Here is a 13,784-nt window from a genome sequence, read left to right on the forward strand (position 1 = left end):
TATAGTGAAATTCATGATAAGGGCTATGGCTATCATGTAGCTTTTACATGCATGGAGTCCCTGTCGGGATCAAAGGGAATGATTCCAGTCTTTCTCTGGGAACGAAACATTTGGAAACAGCTTTTTTTGTTTTGTTTGTTTCATGTTCATTTGCAGAACTTCTTGTGAAAAAAGGGGCCAGAATTCCAGGGACTGTGTCTGTTTCTGTTTCTCATGGCCAAGTTACACATGACACAGGAGATCTGTGATGGAATCTCTGACATCTCTTTTAGTCAGAATAGTGGCATGGAATGGAAATCATTTTCCCTTCATAACATTTCCGGATTTAATTTCCCTTAAGGCTGCTATTAGGTTCGGAGGGGAGGAAAATCTAAGAACGATATGAGTACCTTCCTTTTTCTTCTCCATAATGGGCAGCAGTTTTGTTGGGTTTGTTGGGCTGGAGCTGTGGATTCCTTTGACTCAAATAAAAAGATGTTAGGACAGGAGACAGAGGGCTCATCCACACTTCCACTTGTCCCATGCCTTTAGTGCTAAATGAGAGCAAACATCAATCTGGAGAAAACCCAAATTGCTGTCAGCTCTGATTGAGTCAAAATAGCGGTTTTCCCTGGATGGTGGAGGATGGGGGACAGCAGTGGGACAAGAGGAAGTGTGGATATATTCTTAGTTGCCTGCTGTGGAACATGTACTTTGGCCTTTGAATGGCGGTCCTCCGGGCTGCATAGTGGTCTTCTTTTAAAATGAAATTGAATTCAGAACATTGGTTTTGAAGCACCCTATGGCCTCAAAAGCAGGCTGCTTTAGTTTTGGAGAAACACATTTTAAAATACTCCACGGGATCTGGTGTTGGAAGTATAACACAAGAAATCCTGCCATGCACACCTATAATAGAATTCTGGTCAGGGTTCTTTCCTAGTGCCTGACCTTAATAACTGCAAGATAGTGAACAATTTGGCAGGCACAACTTCCCTCATCTTGTTGGTGTCAATGACAACTCCCCGTCCCAATTTTCACATGTGTCATTAGTTTGCCCCCCCCAGCTGTATACTAAATATTGAATGTGTATTGAATGCAAGGAGTTATTTCATTCATTCTCCCTGCTGCTCTTTTTGTCAATATTCTAATAAAGACTGTGATCCAGTAACTCAGCACCGATGTGGAGATGGGAGATGCATAACAATGGACTGGGTGTGTGATGGTGACCACGACTGCACAGATAAATCGGATGAAGTCAACTGTTGTAAGTAATCTGATTTTGTAAGCCTCTTGAGATCAATACTTTCTTTCAAATGCAGTGAAGAACAGTATTACTAGAAATAAAAGGACTGGTCATGCTTGTTGATTTCTGCTAGATTTCCATGTGGAACTTAATTGGAATATAGTAGCTAATAAATACTGTGTTTATTACTGTGTTATAACTATGTGCATTAAGTGTAGTATTTTCCTCATGTTTGTTATTTTAACCAACCAGCTGATACAAAATTCGTAGGATCTTATTTGTAATCATACTGCTTTTATGATACATTCGTTCAAATATAATAATAAATTAAGTTGTGATTTAGCACACATTTTTAGTTATAGAAAATGGGGAGCCTCTAAAAACTATCAAAATAATTTATTAAAAACAAAAAAAATTTTTTTCTTTCCAGTAGCACCTTAAAGACCAACTAAGTTAGTTCTTGGTATGAGCTTTCGTGTGCATGCACACTTCTTCAGATACACAGAGTGTATCTGAAGAAGTGTGCATGCACACGAAAGCTCATACCAAGAACTAACTTAGTTGGTCTTTAAGGTGCTACTGGAAATAATTTTTTTTTTTTGTTTTGACTATGGCAGACCAACACGGCTACCTATCTGTAACTAAAATAATTTATTGTTTCCCCCCCAGCATGCCATAGTCAAGGACTGGCAGAATGCAGAAATGGGCAATGTGTTCCCAGTACCTTCCAGTGTGATGGAGACAAAGACTGTAAGGATGGAAGTGATGAAGAGAATTGCGCTGAAAATAAGGGTATGCCACATGTGACTTGCTACCTACCTTATTGAGAAGACCAAATGTGGGGAATAAATCTCCCATACTTTATGGGAGAGCACTTTTTTAAGGATGATAATTCAGACTCTCCATCTCCCAAATTCCATAATTTTATTAGAAAGTGTCCTCTGTACTGTTCATCTTCTTGACTTCTGTCTGCCTTTTTATGTTATAAGGCACTATCTGCTGAGAGATTATCCTCTGCAGGTTCCATTGCAGAGCTCCCACTTGTTTAAATGGGGCTTGTGGCCCTAGGGGATTGTAAGACAAGAGAGAATTACACTGGGAGTCTGTTTTCCAGGAACTTCTAGAGGACCCTCAGGAAAGTACCATTCTAATTGTGTTGCCTCATGATCCTGCTCTTAGACCATGCCCACTTTGGGACTGTGCCACCGTGCTTGACCTTGGTTTTTCTTTAAGACTGCATTTCTGGATTTCCCTGATATGTGACTGCTACCTTAACCCTCTGGAGTTGGAAAGCAACCTTTCCTGGGGAACTAGCTTCCCCTTCACCTCCAGCTCAGTGACCAAGTCTGGACAAGATCGATGGAAGACACAAAGAGGGAGGCAGTTGACATTCCCCATTCACTGTTTTCTAACAAAAAAATACTCCCTGAAGCAGCTATTTGCCTCAAAGGTTTCATATGCTAGAATGGCAAATTGCAGGGGGAAATTGCAGTTTGAGGGCAGTTTTTGCAAGGAAATGGCTTGAGAAGAAATGTCAGTCCTGCTCCCACCATGTGTCATGGTCCCAATTCAGATTGCTGCCACCGTGTGGTGGCTGTTTTTAAATATGAACAAACCCAGGAGAGGCAATCACGTACTACTTATTTAGGACTTTATTAGCTGATGTAGGTCACCACTTGATACAGCAGTCAACAAAGGATGAACATGTATGTGTTAAGTATGGCTTCACAGTGGTACCTCGGGTTAAGTACTTAATTCATTCCAGAGGTCCGTTGTTAACCTGAAACTGTTCGTAACCTGAAGCACCACTTTAGCTAATGGGGCCTCCCGCTGCCGCCGCGCTGCCGGAGCACGATTTCTGTTCTCATCCTGAAGCAAAGTTCTTAACCCGAGGTACTATTTCTGGATTAGTGGAGTCTGTAATCTGAAGTGTATGTAACCTGAAGCATATGTAACCCAAGGTACCACTGTATTTGTATTACACTTCAGGCCCTTGAGATTAGAGCCTGTTTTTAAGAGCTACAATAATGAATCCACTCTAAATGAATAAACAAGAGGCAGAGAGGACTAAAACCTAAATAAAAAAAATCTCCTTGATAAAGAAATGCATTGGTTTGGTTTTAGAAATGGCGTGGTGGTGGGACAGTGTACATGTGAAACTATAAGCAGAACTGGAAGGGAGTCCTTTAAGTATTCTAGTATTTCATCTGTGTAATTTGCAAATGAAATTAGCTCACTACATGGTTGAATGAGTAAAGCAGTCTCCTTTCCATAGGGTCCTTAAGGAAATGCAATTAAGGGATAGGCTGAAATAACTGCCGTCATTCATTCTGTGGAAATAGAAATTCAATACAGGGTCCCCATGGCTACGTCAATGAAGTTGTCCAAAGACATGGTGTTTATAGGAATTCTGTTTAGGCTGTGCTATGATTAGGAAAAATCTGTGTGCTGATTCATGCAGATTCTAACTCCATAATGAACTGAGAGAGGAGCTCCCATAGGAAAGCAGGGTGAGAGTGAGGGATTAAGTTTTTTCAAAATGAGTTCCATTTCACAGCCTGATGGTAGCTAATGAAAGCCTTGCAAATGTAATTTTAGAAATAGATGTGAATTAAAGCAATATATCTCCAAACCTGCCTTTGAAAAGCCTGCACAAATTAGCCAGTGCTTATCTGGAAGTTCATTACACATCCTGGGCTACACAGGCACCACCCTGCAGATATGCCAGCCTCATCCACCCTTTGCAGCCTTCCCTCAGTGCCAGGAACAGGCTGTGCCACTGAGAATATGGCCATCCAACCAACACAGACATGTAATTATTCACCAGAGGATGCAGTTAGTACTATCCTTTGGGACAGAGAAGGAGAGCCCACAGTCCACCTTTGTCCACCTCTCCGGGGGTGTCTCTGGTGATATCGGGTGGAATTATCTACCTTGGTTTGATTAGGTGTGTTAAAGTTCAGGCACACCTCATTTCCCCCCGGGAGAAAATAATCTCTTAAGGTTAGGTTTCCTCATAGAGGTTGAAGCAGGTTTGCTCTAGGGATAGGCACAAATACAGAAGCAGCTGCAGAGCTTTCTACCGCTGCCCCCCAGCATTGGGGACTTAGCAAGTCCAGGGGTTGCCATCACTTGCTACCACTCCAATTCATATTGAGGAGACCATCACCATTATTCTCCTAGCCCTAACTTCAGGGCCTTACACAGAAGGAAGGGGAAGCAACAGTCCAATTCCTCTAGAAGAGTCAGATGCCCCGGTACACTCCATGGCATTTCATTATGGGAATAAAAGATGGTATCTGGTCAGAGCCAAATGGCTGTTTCAGTCCGATAGGAAGTGTGCCATCAGCCATTGGGGAAGAACAGACTCAGATGATAGCTGCTGGATAGCAATGCTATCACCAGTATGGTCCATATGTTCAGGCAACATAGATACTATCCTGAGAGGCCAGCAAAACTTGGCCCTAGCCCTATATTCATTACACCACACTAGCTGTCAGTGATACAGTTGCTCCCCTTTGGTGCGGGTGGGTGTAGAATTTGGACTTGCAAGCACATAAGTAAAACCTGAGGTGTGGGGTATTGCAGTTAAAGTAGACTGGCATAAGCAGATTTTTTAAAAAGTTAATATATTGGCCAAATTCCTTCTCTAATGATATGTGTACTTGAGATAATATGCAAGGCAAGAATGCTGTAATGATACTTTTTTTTTTTAGAATACATGTTGACAATAAGTGATGATGATGTGTTGGATTGATGAGGTTTTTACGGAATAATTGAGCTTGCTTGCCACCATTCTGTCTCCTGTCACAGCACTCTCATGTACTGTCAAAGTATGCCCTGCCAAGTTATTGGGCAGCCTATTAAGTGTGTGGTCTTCTGCCCCTATTTGTGTTTTTTAGTCAGAAGCAATCACAGCCTGGAAGTCAGGTGGCTTAGGGATACCTGATCAACCAATGTCTTCTTCCTGAACCCAAATCCTTTTTAAAAAAATTATTGTCTATCACTAGACAGAGTGTATCAGTGAGATGGAATGTTGGGAACAGGCTTTAAGCATTGACTTGCACTGATGAAAGCATTATCCAATCCGGCAATTATTGTAAGATTTTATTTTGTTCTTCCAGGTCAGATGCCATGTCATGAAGGAGATCAGAAATGTACTTCTGCTTCCTGTCCTGATTCCTGTACCCACTCTCCTCTCTGCAACATGAATAGTAGCCGAACAAATTGTAGTGAGTAGGGTATTACTTTATATAATTATTATATCTTGTACATATTCCAGTATCTTCCTTGCAAAGATAATGGTGTACTTCAGTATTCAGAAGAAAAGAATCTCCTTGTTTTAGTTACTTCTGATGATTAATCATCACATGCCTCTGTTGAAATGGCTTTGATCAGATCAAACAAAAAACAAAGGTGTTTAGTCATGAGCTTTCATCATGACTACAGATTTAATTACCATTGCTTGTTCTTCACATGCTTTCTGTCTTTTATATGCCTTCATTGTTACAAATTCTCAAAATATATTGTGAACGCAAGAACAAGCAAGCAAGCAAGCAAGCAAGAGAACTAGAGTTAGCTCATGATCTGCATGGTTGTCCAAACAATAAGATGAAGAGAATGTATAACAGACCTGGGTTTATGTGCATATTTTTTGTACTACACAGTGCCTTTTTTCCAGTCATTTTTTATGGTGAACCTCCTTATGGAAATGAGTTATTGCAAGGATTGTAGCTCTGGGTATGAACACAGTCTTGTTTACTCTGCTGGTTTGGGAAGTGGTGTGAACATGTCCTTAGCCACACTATGTATTATTCTGTATCTATCTTATCATGTCTTATGAAATACTGCATTTTCATGCATTCCCCTCAAACCAGCTTTGATCCAAAATGAGAAAAAGAAAGACCTTGCTTTCTTTTAAGCCAGTAATGTATACACAGCCTCAGTGTAAAGCACATACTTTGCCTGTAAAAGGTCCTACGTTCAGCCACTGCCATCCCAGGTAGGACTAAGGAAAACTTCCACATGAAGGCCAATGCCAGATAACATTGACAATACTGAGCATGATGACTTGATAGGCAGTTTTCCATGTTCCTATTGGAATAATGAGCCCACACAAAGGATGAATTCACTTACTACCTGGTGAGACGGAGAGTCTATCTTTAGCTGATTTTGATGCAGTAAGAAGATCCTACAGTCAAGTTGAAAATGAATTTCCTGGTACCATTGTTGCCTTCTCTTTTCATGATCTGCGATTGAGGAAAGAGAGGGAGATTGGAACATATGAGTCTAACTCCTTTGTAATCTCAGCCTGCATATAATATTAAAGGCCAAATAACTAGTAGATAAGCCCTACTAGATCTATGTACACATTAGAGGCTTGAAATGCAGTGAGCCCATTTCCCTGCACTGTGTTGAAAGTTGCTGTTCACACCAGAGAAGGGGCAGGAATGTATTTTCCCATAACCTGATTTGTTTCCCATGCTAAGCTCTAATTCACTGAAGTTGCCGTCAATGGCTGCTTGAAATGTACACACCTCAGCTTAATTGCACCTTCCATTTTCTAATCGAATGGAAGCTGGTTTGAGGGAAGCTGCATCAAATAGGAGTATTTCTCAAGAAGCTACAGGAGACCTGTGGAATCTGTTGCTAATGGCATGTGTACTTGGCTTCAAACATCAGTGGTGAGAGTGTGCCAGAGCTGGAGTACACAGTAATGTGTGCACAGCCTAGGTCTGCAAACTTGATTTTGAAGGTTAGATCCACTTACATGGCATGCAGAAGAATTCTTAACTGAAAGGGAAACTGATGAAAAAGGACTGGCCAGGCAATACAAAGCTGGAAGAATCTGAGATTGGTAAGAAAGAAAGTGAAATGTTTTGTGGAACAGAATTATACTGCAAGGGTCTCGGGATGACCTATCAATTCCCATTGTGAAAAGAGAATATTTACTACCAGACACTTGAAAACTGGTAGAAACAAGGGGATAAATTAAATCTTCCAAGAGAAATGGAAAAGATAGAACAGTAACAGATGTTCCTGTCTTTGTCTTAACCGAATGCTTTTCATTCTTTAAATAGCTGTAACTTAGCCAAAAAAATGCTTATCCTTTAATATAACCAGCTCTGAATTAGAACAAAATAGACTTCTGTATATGACTGTAATTGACAACAGAAACATACATATCGTTTTGATGTTTCAAAATGGTTTTAGTTTTAGTTTTATAAAATAATACATTTTCAATAAAATAGAAATCCCTTGTGTAAAATTATAATCCAATGTAATAATTGTTTGAAAATGCAGTAATATTTTTCAAGTATTTTAAAACTTTTTTTTTTACTTTAACAGGTCAGTGTGAGCCAATTATACTGGAACTCTGCATGAACCTGCCTTATAATTATACTCATTACCCCAACTACTTGGGCCATCGGACACAGAAAGAAGCCTCCATCAGCTGGGAGTCCTCTCTGTTCCCAGCCTTGGTTCAAACTAACTGTTACAAATACCTTATGTTTTTTGCCTGCACAATCTTAGTGCCAAAATGTGATCTTCAAACAAATCAGCGCATTCCACCATGCAGGTAACACTTGATAACTAGCTTAAGGTAAAGGTAAAGGGACCCGTGACCATTAGGTCCAGTCGTGACCGACTCTGGGGTTGCGGCGCTCATCGCGCTTTATTTGCCGAGGGAGCCGGCGTACAGCTTCTGAGTCATGTGGCCAGCACGACTAATCCGCTTCTGGCGAACCAGAGCAGCGCACAGAAACGCCGTTTACCTTCCTGCCGGAACGGTACCTATTTATCTACTTACACTTTGACGTGCTTTCGAACTGCTAGGTTGGCAGGAGGAGGGACCAAGCAACGGGAGCTCACCCCATTGCGGGGATTCAAATCGCCGACCGTCTGATCAGCAAGTCCTAGGCTTTGTGGTTTAACCCACAGCGCCACCCACGTCCCTAAACTAGCTTAAAGCAGGCCACAAAACTTTCAGTGCAACTGTAATTCTGCTTATAGTGTGTTGTAGTATTACCAATGCAATCCTTGTGGTATAAACTAAAGGCATGTTGGTTTTATTTAGTTTAGTTATAATAACCCTATGTTCAGTGAACACTAATTTTATTGCTGTTTGTCTTTAAGCAGATTCACAGAAAACTTCTCAATGGCCTTTAGTCATGAGAACTAAATAGAACTTCTGTGTTTAGAAGCAATACACAGTTTAGAAGCACCAGATGCTAGAGTCACAACAAAGGAGCATGATTGTTATATTTGCACTCTGCTCAAGAAGTTGTAGCGTTATATATGGCTGGTTCCTGTCAGAAACAGGATGCTAGATTAGATGGAATGAAGTTTGATTGAGTAAGGCAATTCTTATCTTTTATTCTTTTAGGTGTTCTTTTTCTTATGGCATTTTTACAGATTTCTTTTATCTTGGTCTTTCTTTAAAATGGACATGCAATGGACTGCTTATCTATCATATATGTATAGACTCTGTTTCAGGCACACCTCTAAACATATCCTGTTACTTTAAGCATCTGGTTGAGCTCTGTGTTAAGGTTTCCTACACTGAGAATCCTCACCCATTTCTGTTTAATGAAACAGTTGTAGAAGGTGATGGGATTTGGACCCTTCATCACAAAGATACAATTTGAATGATGATAATACAGGTTCCTATTGCCACCCATGCTGCTTATTTCCATAAGTTGTTGTTTATTCAATTAATTTGCTACTTTCTAACTAAGGTTCACACTGATGTAATTTACACATTTAAAAATCAACAACTTACTCAAAGTGATCACCCACTAAAAGAAATGAATAAATAAATATATACAGTCATACCTCTTCTTGCGAACGCTTCATGTTGCGTTTTTTTCGGGTTAAGAATGCGGCAAACCCGGAAGTGTTTACTTCCGGGTTTTGCCACGCGCGCACGCGCAGAAGCATTCTATGCGGTTCGCGCATGTGCAGAAACGTTCTGCACTGCTCGCGCATGCACAGAAGCGCTCTATCGTACTTCGCACATGCGCAGAAGCACCACTCTGGTTATGGACTTTTCGGGATGCGAACGGCACCCCAGAGCAGATCGTGTCCACAACCAGAGGTAACACTGTATACCCTTCCCTACAGAAGGATAATAACCAAACATGCCAGCTAAAATAGCTGTAAGAACCAAAATAAAAATATGAAAATATGGCATCAATAATATGTCGGTATCAGGTGAGCTTCCTTGGGGAGAGTATTTACAAACTGGTGGGTGCTGCCTTGGACTTCTCCTTGAGGGGGCACACAATTTATCTTAGGGTCTAGCTAGACTTGTTTGGGGAAGGTGGTCCACGTAGTATTGGGGTCTTAAGCCACTTAAGGCTTTATATGTTAAAACAGCACTTGAAATTAGGCTCAGAAACTAATATTGTGACAAACCAGATTTGGTATTGTATGTTCATCCCATCTGCTCCCTGTTAGCAATCTGGCCACTGAGTTCTGCAATAGGTGCCATTTCCAAACTGTCTTGAAAGGCAGCCCTATATATGACACATTACATTAATCTAACGTAGAAATTACCAGAGCATAGCTATTCCTGTTCAAATGGGGCTGCAGTTGGACCACCAACTGATGCTGATAGAGGGTGCTCTGCACCACAGAGACCACATGTGTTTCCAGTGACAATTATAGTTGTAGAAATAACCCCAAATTGTGAACCTAAACCTTCAGTGGAAGTGTATCCCCATCCAGAACCGGTTGCTATCCGGAATCATCTACTAAAAGTGTTTCTGTCTTCTCTATATTGAACTTTTGTTTGTTGGCTCTCACCCAGTTCATTACTGTGGTCAGACACCAGTTCAGTGCATCCACCACCACACCTTCTTGATGGCAATGTGCTCCAGAATGCTGGATGACCTCACTCAGTGGTTTTATGTAGAAGATGAATAGTTTGGCACGTGGAGAATAGGATCAAATAGGAGAATAGGATCAAATCCTACAGAACCCCATACTGGAGGGTCTATGGGGCTGAACAATACCTCCTCAAGCACCCCCTTCTAGAGTACTATCCAAGTAGTAGTGGAATCACTGCAGAGCAGAACCCCTCACTTCCAACACAATCGGTGCTCCAGAAGGATATTGTGGTTTATGTCATCAAAAGTTGTTGAGAATGAAGAATGATCAACAGGATCACTCTCCTGATAAAAGGACGAGAGTGACCAAGGTGGTCTCAGTGCCAAAACAAGGTATAAACCTTAATTGAAATGGATCGAAAAATCAGTCTCATCCAAGAGTGCCTGAATCTGGTCTGTAACCATCTTCCCAACTTTGCCCAAGAAGGTTTCAGTGCAGATAGAGCAAGTCAGATGCACAGTAACTTAATATTAATTCAGTCCTTACCTGTAGGAAGCTAGTAGCATTGCCAAGCCCATCATGTCTTCATTTAAGTAAGAGATATTGTTACTGTTAGGGCATGTCTGCATCACAAGTGACATGATTGCTGGTCTGATACTGAGAAAACATAAGTTTGGTTGTCCTTTCCCTAACTGGATAGAGTCAATGGTTGTGAATTGCAGCTTTGTAAAAGAACAGGCTGGCAGCACCCACGTTTGGTCACAAGTATAATTTAAATAATGATAGGCATTGGCAATAACTTCAAAGGAATCCGCAAGGCACTCTGGGATGTTATGAACTGGAAGTGTGTGTTTTGTTTAGTTCCTATTATTTCTTGCTGATTTGCAATTGAAATGTGGGGGAAATAATGGTTAAAGTGTTTTAGAGCCTTTATAGGCACTGATGGTATATTGTTCCTAATAACAGTGTGTTCTGTTTCTGGTTACTCCATCTTACATAGTTGTAATGAATAAAGAATAAACCCCATGAAAATAATTATGACTGAAAGAATCTCAAAAAAATCTTAATTTTCTTAACTAGTTTTGCTGGGTTTGGCCAATGGCTTTTTCAAGGAAAGTGTGAATTGATTCAGTCTCTAATTTTCCCATCCAAAATAATTCTTTTCCACATAATCTTTTCAGAGCACTTTGTGAACAGTCCAAAGAACGATGTGAGTCTGTACTTGGAATTGTAGGCTTGCAGTGGCCAGAAGACACTGATTGTTCTCAGTTCCCAGAAGAAAACTCAGACAATCAAACTTGTCTAACACCTGATGAAGATGTAGAAGGTTACTAAATATTTAAACTAGACATTGCATACTTGAGGGGGACTCTGGTATGGAGGGCTAGAATTTCATTGCCTTATGTTTAAATTTATTTTTCTAATCAAATCATATGCATAATAAGTTAATGGAATGAAGGCTGTTATTCTCTTAATTGGGGGTCAGTGCTACTCAGGTTTGGATTGCAGATGGCAGCCAGGGTATAAAGTTGTCACTAGATGTGTATGAAAGCAAATCCAGGTATTCCTGAAACTTTCATAAGGTCAAAATTCCATGCAATTTTAAAATAATTGAACAGCACTGTAGGAACTCAAAGAAGTAGTCAAATTGAACAGCAATAGGCCCTTCTTCATGGCTGTGAGTGCTCTTTTCCTTTTATGTTTCTCTTCATACTAATGATGAAGGCATTTTAATTGACTGGATTTTGTAATTTTCCTGGCAGAGTGCTCTCCCAGCCATTTCAAATGTCGTTCAGGAAGGTGTGTCTTGTCTTCCAGAAGATGTGATGGACAAGCAGACTGTGAAGATGATAGTGATGAAGAGAACTGTGGTAAATGATCTTCTATTATTATTATTGTTGTTGTTGTTAAAAATTGTATACCGCTCTTCATCCGAAGTCCCCAGGGCAGTTCACAAAAAACAAAAAAATGCAAAATACGTAATAAAACAAAACCCAAAACAAATCAATTCAACCCTTCTCCCACAAACACATTAAAAAAACCTATAGAATGTTAAACAGCTGAATGCCTGGTTGTTTTCGCCTCATGCCTAAAGAAAGTGCCAGGCGAGCCTCCCTGGGGAGTGTGTTCCACAAACAAGGATCTACCTCAGAAAAGGCCCATTCCTGTGTTGCCAACATCTGGATTTCCTATGGAGAAGGCACACAAAGAAGGGACTCAGATGATGATTGCAGGGTCCCAAAAAGTGCTTCCCAGAGCTCAAATCTAGTTTTCCCCTTCTATCTCTACCTGAGTTTGACTCAAACTGGGTCAGATTTTGTTCCCGTATGCACACACCGAGACCTAAATGACTTCACCCTACCCCTGTGGCTTCCCCTCATTAAGAATAATCAAGGTTCCATCTATTTCCTGGCTATTGGGAGCAATTATCCAGCAATCTCCCTAACAAATTGAAGGTATAGTCAGAATTGGCTGTCAGGTTTGACCAGAAAGGAACATTAAGCAGTCAATATCCCATTTCTGTTACATCTCTGGAGTCTATCCTTTCCAGCGATCAGATAGTGAGCTTATAACAATATGTGAGTGAACAGTGTGATGCAAATGGATGCTCTCAGTAATTCATTCTTGATTACAACTGTAGTGCAGATATACCGTATTTTTCGCTCCATAAGACGCACCTGACCATAAAACACACCTAGTTTTTAGAGGGGGAATGCAAGAAAAAAAAATATTCTTTAAAGGGAGCGCTGAGCAGAGCCTGTATGCATCTCAGGCTCTGCTCAGCGCTCCCTTTCACGAGCCGCGTGGAGCGTGTGTGCGGCGCTTGCAGGCTTTTCCCCAGGAGGAAGAAAAGCCCCCAAGAGCTGCACACATGCTCTGTGTGGCTCTTTAGAGGGAGCGCATCTCTTGGGGGCTTTTCCGGGAGGTGGGGGAAGGGACTGAGGGGCTAAGCCAGAAGCTAGAACAGCAAGAGGGAGCGCTGCCCAGCGATCCCTCTTGCTGTTCTGGCTTCTGGCTTAGCCGCGCAGCCCGCAATCGCTTCATAAGTTGCACAAACATTTCCCCTTACTTTTTAGGAGGGAAAAAGTGCGTCTTATAGTCCTTCATGAACATGGACATTGCGTTCATCTTCGATAATGAGAACATTATGAATACCCTTCCTGGGGCTATTTGAATATGTTGTTAGTAACTGGAAGAAAGCTTTGTTTCCCAAAGTTACATAATTGACACCAGGGATTGCACCTTTCTTAATTAGCAACAATACATACTGAAATAATCAGCATAGCACACACACCAAGGGCAGTCTAGCTATGGTTATGCACTACTATATTCTAGTTATTTCATATGTGAATGTACACATGTGTTCACATTTCTATCATTGGCATTGATGAAACTTATTTAGGCTGGATTATTCCCCAAATGTTATACATATTAAATGCTATTTGTAGGACTAATCTAAGTTTCTCTTAACTAGCTAGTCTTCAAATCATTAATTACAACACTGTGCATATTTGATTCTAAATACTATATTATGAATTACATTTCTGAGGTTTCTCATTACTGGTAGGTTGTTGTGAACATTTTTAAACATGTGTTTTCTTATGAGGGCTGGCACTGGTTGCAAGAGAAGCTGAAGATCCTTCTTCAGATGGTGAATTTGAGAGTAGCAAATTTGAAAACATTTTGTCCAAATAGATTGCCTCTGCGTTTGAACAGCAGTGGTGGTAGT

At 40.8% G+C, this 13,784-nt stretch overlaps 1 protein-coding gene across 5 annotated transcripts in view; it reads left to right on the plus strand.

Moving 5' to 3' along the window:
- Positions 1-13,784, plus strand: part of CORIN (corin, serine peptidase) — a 109,724-nt gene that overhangs the window by 59,391 nt on the left and 36,549 nt on the right. For all 5 annotated transcript variants that reach the window (XM_083630172.1, XM_083630171.1, XM_083630175.1 and 2 more), the window contains exons 8-13: positions 1,133-1,243; positions 1,892-2,014; positions 5,347-5,454; positions 7,571-7,802; positions 11,236-11,381; positions 11,818-11,925. In XM_083630172.1, the coding sequence (XP_083486298.1) occupies positions 1,133-1,243; positions 1,892-2,014; positions 5,347-5,454; positions 7,571-7,802; positions 11,236-11,381; positions 11,818-11,925 (828 nt within the window). The remainder of the gene's footprint in view (positions 1-1,132; positions 1,244-1,891; positions 2,015-5,346; positions 5,455-7,570; positions 7,803-11,235; positions 11,382-11,817; positions 11,926-13,784) is intronic.

This window comes from Podarcis filfolensis (assembly GCF_964270895.1).
Source record: "Podarcis filfolensis genome assembly, chromosome: 9".
Classification (NCBI taxonomy): Eukaryota; Metazoa; Chordata; class Lepidosauria; order Squamata; family Lacertidae; genus Podarcis; species Podarcis filfolensis.